This window comes from Halyomorpha halys, unplaced genomic scaffold, assembly GCF_000696795.3.
Source record: "Halyomorpha halys isolate HHAL.00 unplaced genomic scaffold, Hhal_1.1 Scaffold374.1, whole genome shotgun sequence".
In the NCBI taxonomy this organism is placed as follows: domain Eukaryota; kingdom Metazoa; phylum Arthropoda; class Insecta; order Hemiptera; family Pentatomidae; genus Halyomorpha; species Halyomorpha halys.
The window spans coordinates 414772-422805 of record NW_027112597.1 but is presented as its reverse complement, the minus strand read 5'-3'; the positions used below and the strand labels follow the sequence as shown (position 1 = coordinate 422805).

The 8034-nt window shown below is 31.6% G+C and overlaps 1 protein-coding gene and 1 long non-coding RNA gene across 5 annotated transcripts in view; one reads left to right on the top strand and one right to left on the bottom strand.

Annotated features, from left to right (window-relative positions):
• LOC106681918 (mediator of RNA polymerase II transcription subunit 15) overlaps positions 1-8034 on the bottom strand; it is a 220052-nt gene that overhangs the window by 11096 nt on the left and 200922 nt on the right. For 3 of the 4 annotated variants that reach the window (XM_014422499.2, XM_067050386.1, XM_014422501.2), the window contains 8 exons: positions 7796-7887; positions 6956-7159; positions 5962-6177; positions 4957-5046; positions 4520-4700; positions 4320-4420; positions 2865-2992; positions 2583-2756 (listed from right to left, as the gene is read on the bottom strand). In XM_014422499.2, the coding sequence (XP_014277985.1) occupies positions 2583-2756; positions 2865-2992; positions 4320-4420; positions 4520-4700; positions 4957-5046; positions 5962-6177; positions 6956-7159; positions 7796-7887 (1186 nt within the window). The remainder of the gene's footprint in view (positions 1-2582; positions 2757-2864; positions 2993-4319; positions 4421-4519; positions 4701-4956; positions 5047-5961; positions 6178-6955; positions 7160-7795; positions 7888-8034) is intronic. The other variant, XM_067050385.1, reaches the window with a different exon arrangement.
• The window catches only part of LOC136796512 (uncharacterized), a 61464-nt gene continuing 56584 nt past the window's right edge, over positions 3155-8034 (top strand). The window contains exon 1 of the long non-coding RNA XR_010844227.1: positions 3155-3274. This is a non-coding gene — a long non-coding RNA (uncharacterized lncRNA). The remainder of the gene's footprint in view (positions 3275-8034) is intronic.

Here is an 8034-nt window from a genome sequence, read left to right as displayed (position 1 = left end):
AGGGCCCTATATCACTTTCGAAATATTAGCTTAAAACGGGAAGGAGAGACTTTAAAGATAGAGCAATATTTAAAAAGCCCCTGAAATCGAAAAACAGCATCAAACCCTCCACTTCCGCCCTCCATGGTAGCCTTACTTATCTGACTTTTAGAACAGACAATTATAGCGGGTAGGTTGGCCGATGAACGACATGTCACAATCTCACAAGAGGAGATCATAACGCTAAAAAAAAGGCCATCCTTCCCCGCCTAACCCGCTTCGCTAAACCCCCGGAGAGCGAGGGCCCTATATCACTTTCGAAATATTAGCTTAAAACGGGAAGGAGAGACTTTAAAGATAGAGCAATATTTAAAAAGCCCCTGAAATCGAAAAACGGCATCAAACCCGCCACTCCCGCCCTCCATGGTAGCCTTACTTATCTGACTTGTAGAACGGACAATTATAGCGGGTAGGTTGGTCGATGAACGACATGTCACAATCTCACAAGAGGAGATCGTAACGTTAATAAAAAGGCCATCCTTCCCCGCCGGGCTCGATCTCACAACCTTTGGGTTGGTAGACAGGCGCATTACCACACTGCTACTGTTGCCCTCCTCCAGAACTCCAATATAACTATTTATAATAGGTCTCTGGGCCACTGCTATTTCAACTTTTATAGAGGATTGTTGGGATGTGTAATGCTAGAAAGGGATTGGACTAAGGGATTAGAATGAAGAGTGAGTTTTTCATGGAATGTAGTGAATTAGGATTTAATAAGGTCTGGTACAAATGGGATATTAAGGTAATGATGCAGGGTTTGTTAGATACATAGTAAGGAGCATCAACTATTGTCCGTAGGACTTTGGAGTGAAAGGATTGAACACGTTAGATGTTAGAGTTTTTAACTGTCCTCCACAGTTCTAATCCATACGTTCAAATTGGTTTAATTATTTAATTTTAATTAATTTTTTAAGTAGTAATTTGTAAGTCTACTGAAAGATGTGATTTTCCACTTAGCAGTCCATATAATTATCCAAATCGTCGGTTAAGTTCTTGTCTTTTAAGTCTAGTATATGGATTCCACATTGGTCTTCTGCCTAGGAGAAAGCTAAGATACCGGACTGGGTCTGAGAAAGTAATTGATATCGAATTAAAATGAACTGGCGGACAGGATCTATGTCGGAGGGTGAAGGTAACATGTTTGCATTTGGACTCGTTTACTTTTATTCGCCATATATTACATCAGTTTTCAATAAGAGAGAGGTGACTTTATGGGTATGCAGTTGCTGTGTCAGGATCTGAGCTCGATGAAAGGATGGCGGTATCATCAGTGAATGTTGCCAGGATGGTTTCAAGGTCAAGAGGAATACCTGCGGTAAAGGGAATGTAGAGGACAGGACCCAAAACATTAGCTTGTGGGACACTAGCCTCAATAGAATAAATTCTTTCCCGCCGCGAATGCGGAAGGAGTGGTCAGAGAGGCAGGATCAAAGGACAAGGTATAAGAAGGACCAAGAAAGATTGACTTTGAGCTTGAAGAGCTATCCAGCACGGCATATCCGGTCAAAAGCTGGTGCAATGTCGAGAAATGTACCCGAACAGTACTGTTCGCACTCCAGGGCTGCAGAAATATGGTCAACAACATGAAGTCCTTGCTGAACAGTAGAATGTTGAGAGCAAAATCCAAACTGACGGGAAGGAAGATCAGAAGATTCTATTATGGGTAGGATTCTTTTAAGAAGGACCTTCTTAAAGATTTTTGAAAGGATGGGAAGAAGGCTGATTATTCTATAAGATATTATACTGTTGGGAGGTTTGCCAGCCTTTGGAAAAAGGATGATAATGGAATGTTTCCATAAGAGAGGAAAGTGGTTTTTAAGTTTTTAAGTAATTGTTAACTTAGCTACACTAGATATGGGGAGGATGTGGGTGCTTGGCTATTTTAGGTTATAAAAAGCATGAGAGTCCACCTGTTTTCCAATTGAATTAAAAAAAAAAAACCTTTTTGTTTCAAATACAAAACGATTGTAATCAAGAAATTTCATTTCCCTAAATAAGTCTAACTCTGTAACGTGAAACAAATCAATTTTGTATCAAATAATAGTAGCTACTATTTTTAATGGTTATTCAAAATTAGTAATAATAGTTTAGAAATTAAATTTTTCTTCATCTCTAATTATCACTGATGAAGAAGAATACTTATCTAAATACATAATGCTACAGTAGTATAAATTTATGGATAATTTTTTATGAGAACTTTACAGCTAGAGAGCTATCATTAAAAAATATTTTTACAGGATTATTTATTGTTGTTTTGTATTCTCATGGAAGGTACTGCCGACAAGGCAGATAAGATAAACTTAAACCATTGACGGACATTATAACAGCTTTGAAAATAAATGAAAGAATGATGAACAAAAAACTATAATACTTCTGAAAACAACTAAAGTATACAGCAAAACTTAGAATTGGTCTCAAAGCCCAGATAAAGAAAAGAATAAAATATGAATGAAGTTGAAATAGATCAAATATTTCATAATCCCTATTAGAATAAGAGCGAGTATAATGAACATAAAAGGAATGTATATTTAAGTGTTTCTAACCTTGAAATCTCTAACTTTTCCTCTTGTTTGACTTCTGTTATTTCTGATTGGTCTTGAACTAACTGAACTCGGAACAGAGCTGATACTACCACAAGTTCTCCTTCTGCTGTGACGTAGGTCTAATCCATCATATGTACCTCCATGCTGCCTCCTTGCTTTAAGCAGCTTAAGAACCTTAACAAGGGAACAGATAAGGAAGAATAGAGAATATTTTAAATTTCAGAATGAAATTTAGAAGAATACTAAACTTGAAAAATTTAAGTATAATAAAATGGATGTTACCTGCCCATACATGCTTTCTAGTCCTTCCAACTGCTTTCTTATGAGGCGTGTGTCAGCATAATCCTCTTCATCACTGGAATTATTCTCATCAAGCATTGAATCTATTTCAATACGGCTTGATAATAAATCTGTAAATATTTTATTTAATTATATAAAACAATTGAAAGTGAAAGAAGCTAATTAAATGTTGAAAAAGAATATGCTGTATGTATCTCTTATTAAACAGTTTGGCTAATAAAATGTTATTAAGTAAAATAAAGAGAATGGCTCTTACAAAAAAAGAACTCAGATATGTTATGTTGAGTTTAATTATTTGTTTTAGCAATTAATTTTGAAAATTCTTTTTTTCAGGGAATATGATTATTGGAGTACTCGGTAACAAACAAGACAAGGTCCATTTTTTCCACACAGTAAGTTGGACATTATTTTCTCTAAGTGGTCTCTTTCTCTACGCAAAACTAGAACTTTTTCATTAAGAAACAGCTAGAAAAATGTTAAAAATGCATCCCAAAATTTGATTTCTTTACAAAAACCAGCCAATACCTCAAGTGCTTAGTTTCAAATATGGTCAGATCTACTTAAGCCAATCATAGCAGAGTATTCATACCACATGACCCTGAGGAATTTCACATTGCATTTAATTGAATGTTTACTATTTTATTTAAGCTCTTGTGGTGGGAAGATTTTGTTGTTTGTTAAGAAAGATGTTGAAGTCAATAGTATCAAATGCTTTTGAAAAAATTGAGCAGGATGAAGATAGTCAGTTTTTGGTTTTCAATAGCTGTCTGGAGGTCTTGGGTTATTTTAAGGAGAGCGGTTTAGGTTGAGTAACCAGATTGGAAAGGACATTCTTCTAGGAACTGTGAAAGCTGTTTTTATGCTAAACATTCCAACAGTTTTACCAGATTAGAGAGAAGAGAAATAGGACAGAAGTCATGTAGGATGGGATGATTAGGAATTTTATTTAATGGGCGGACAATACCTGTTTTTCAGGAGGAAGGAAATATGGAGTTGTGCAAGGAAAAGTTGGTAAATATGGTAAATGATTAGAAAAAGGACTAGAAGACTGGATTTTGTTAGTTGTACTGGAATATTGACAGGACCATAATCAATAAATTATGATCAAAAGCATTGAAACTTGATCACTACCAATAAAAAAAAAAATATATACAAAAATAATAATAAAAATAAATATTCCTTAATCACCTCCTTGCACAACCATTGGACTAGTAACAGTACTTAAAATTAAACATTATGATGTAATGTTATGTAAATTTTATTCATATAAAATAGTGTGTGAAAACAGCTATTTCATAAAAATTAGATTATTTTTTAATTTTTAAGTTACAAACTATGCCTAATATATATAGATGCATTGTTCATAAAATGTATTTATAACGTCAAGGTATTGAAAAGTGATTTAGAGTAAAAGTTATTATATGGCATTGAACTTACTACTAGTGGATTTTGATTGTTTATGATGGGTTCTGGCTGACTTCTCTCCAGTCCGAGATACCCACAGAGGCCCATTTTGATTTTTAAAGCCTCCTCCTAACCTATAGAAGAAATTAATATTTTTTTATAACAAACTTCAGCGATTTCTTACTTAATCTCAATTTAAATGTAAACAACCAATCATAAAAAAATTTATTTACCCCAAAGCGTTTGATCTAAGGACATACTTAGGCCTGTCATCTCCGCTTGAAGCTGGAGGAGACAAAGGTGGAAGTGGAGGGGATACTGATGAAATACTGTCACTGGAGGCACCACTTCCACTTAATATCTGCCTCAGTTCTGTTTCGACCCTTTCTGTCCATTCCTCACCTCCTTTATCACCTTAGAAAATTAACAGAATAATGCCATAATATAATTATATCATGATTATTTCCCATATGAGATTTTAACAAGTTAAATTAAAAAATAAAAACATTAAAATTAGTATCAACAAAAATAATAAATAAAATTTAAATAATTTGTACATTGTATGAATAAAATATAGCTTTTTAAATTTTATTATTGCATAAATATATTTATGCACTTTATCATTAAGTAAAATACTTATTGATTTAGAAAATAACAATTAAATAGTTACCAGCTGCAGATGTAACTGAAGGTTTTGCATTAGAATATACAGTGCTACCTCTACCGGAATCACTTTGCGCTCCACGTTTAACAAAACCTCCTGTAAAAATGATTAAAAATCTCTAAATTCCATAATGAGTTATTGTATTATAAAGTTACTATAATATTGTTAAATTAAAGGCAGTATATTGGTACTCTATCGATCAAATTTCACATGAAGAAGAAACAATATTGTTTCAGAATACAACTATAAAAGTGTAAAAATAAGATCCTATGCAAATATACCAAAGATAGGTTAGTTCAATGTTAATCCATAGAACCATAGGTGGGTCTTGAGATCCATAGCACTATTTATTTGTCATATGTTTTGGTGTTATGAACTATTTTCTTTTTTTTAGGTTTCATAATCTATTTCCATATAAAAAAAACTTTTGAAATACTAGACCAATTTACATGCAGTTTTTTTCAAAATGTTCCTAAGAAAAAATTACCTAAATCAGACAAGTATTAACGATGATACAGAGAAGTTAGCTGTCAGAATTTTACCATACCTAGAGATATCTGTCCAATGACCAACAGTACAAATTTCATTTTCGTTTCTTATTGTATGTATTGTTTTAATTTATGCAACTAAATCATAATAATAAAGTATACATAAATGTTTAATTTTAACTAAATACAGTAATTTATAACAAACTATCCATTGTGTTCATTAAATCCATGTATATCCTCAAAGAAAGCAAATACAAAGCATTGCTGGGTCAGGTAGTGTAATATGGAAGAAAATAAATAATATTACAAGATCCAACCAACACACCACTATTGTGGATTAAATTGGATTTCTTAAAAACAAGTAAATTAATGTAACCACTAAAAGTTTTGTTTCTTATAATACTCTGGCTTTATATTTGACTATTTGCACTTTATTATTTTTATTATGGTTTCAATATAACCATCTATATTTATATATTATTATTGCCAACCAACCATCATATTACTTATTCAATTATATTACCTTCATCATCATCATCTTGACTACAAAGTTTGGGTTGGTCAATCTTTGGTTTGCTTTCTTCATCATGATGATTATTCGATTGCTCAAGAGACTTAGTTGGATTTTCACATAGTTGCTGATTCACTTGATTTCTTACTTCACCCTGTTTATCTTCACCTATTCTTCTTTGGTTGTCATCACAATGATCGTTCAATTGCCGATTTTCCAAAAAGGGTCCTAAAAATTTCCAAATTATTAAATTAATGGATCACTAGATTATTAATTGGACAAACTGTATTAATGACAAGTAACATTTATTAGTAGTACTGCTTGATAAGTTTTATAGTTGGTGATATTAAGATTTTTTTTTTAATGACAACCTTTTATTTAGACCTTCAAAGATGTTCAAAAGACTCTTTCAAGCTAATATTGATTTATATTTGTTTAAGTATCTGAGAATGAAGATTATAGGGCTAAAAATAAAAAGTATTAACTCTGTAATAATAAGCTCTATGAGTTTAAAAAAAATTAAATGTTCCTTTTCAATCATTAATCCAAAATAAATGACAATAATAATTTACAAATTAATATAGTCACCGAATTAATCAGTGATATTATGAGGTCAAATGGCTACTAATGATTAAAATAAGATTGTTTAATTTTTATTTAATATTTAATTATTTATTTGTTTAATTTTTATATTTATTTGTTTTGATTAACAGGGTGAAAAACTACAATTGTTTATCATCACTCACTTTCTATTATTTGAAATTTTGACAACAATTTAAATTAGGCCCTTGATTCCTGTGTTTGTTTTGAAGATACTGAGGAACTTCGACTATGGCAATTTTTCTTGAGTATTTCAGGAGCTCCTTAATGAACTTTTTTACAGTTAATACTGTTTGAAAATCCTGGCAACTAATTGTATAATTATTTAATTTAAATTTTTCGATGAGGTTGTTTAGTTCATTTAAATAAATGAAGACAACATAGCTATAAAGAAAATAGAACTAACCCTGGACACGTTCTGGAAGCCTTTGTTGTTCTCCAAAAAGGCTCTGTTGTTGAGAGTGGAATTGTTGATCTTGATACTTAGCTATATCAACTCCACCTCCACCATCCCCACCTCCTCCTCCACCTCCTGCTTCACCTGGTCTTTGTTGATTTCTCACAGCTTCAGTGGTCAATCTTTCACTTAATAACCTCTGCTGTTGAATTTCTAGTAAAAAAAACAACAGTAGAATTATATTTCTTTTTCTTTTTAGACATTTTTTGATTTGCTATTATTTTTACTGGATTAAATTATAAATCACTGAATAGGCTTGAGTCTACACTGCCCCTGATTTCTATTAAGGCTGGAGGTCCCTGAGTCTCTTCTAAACAGATGTCTAGAATACCACACCTCAAAAGCATAATGGTAATGAATTTAAGAAGTAGGTACTTGGATAACTAATTGATTTTGTAATGCTGCACTGGATAGTGATTAAGTGTGGTTTATAGGAAGGGGTCATAAATTATTTAAATAGATCTATTATTATTAAGAGTGCATACTCATCCTCTTTAAAGTAAGTACTTGCCACTTAGAGGATATAACAACAAAATATGTTTATTTATTTATTTTTTTTTTTAAGGGTACAAATTTTAAACATTCTTAAATTAATGCATTTATTTTTCAAATTTCAGACAAATAATCAATAATTTGTTTTAAGGATTATTTCATGTTTAAAAGGTAATAACTCTGATAATATATGATTTGGATCAAGACTATAAAAATTATAAATGCTCACCTCAGGTAATTATTTAAAGAAAATAATAATAACAATAAAAATATTCTGTCCATAGTCTAAAAACTAACCATTATGCCTTTGTTGTTCTGCAAAATGTCTTCTTTGAGATGCTAACTGTTCTGGACTGTATTCATAGTGCCTAGTGCCATATTGTCTGTTTCTACAGCAAAAATAAAAATTGATAAAGTACATATCAAATAGATAAACTAATATGGTTAATAACTTGTTTAGTAACTAAACAATGTTGAACAAATTTATCATGAAAGTTAATAAATATACAAAAAAAAAGTATTTACAAAGAATAAAT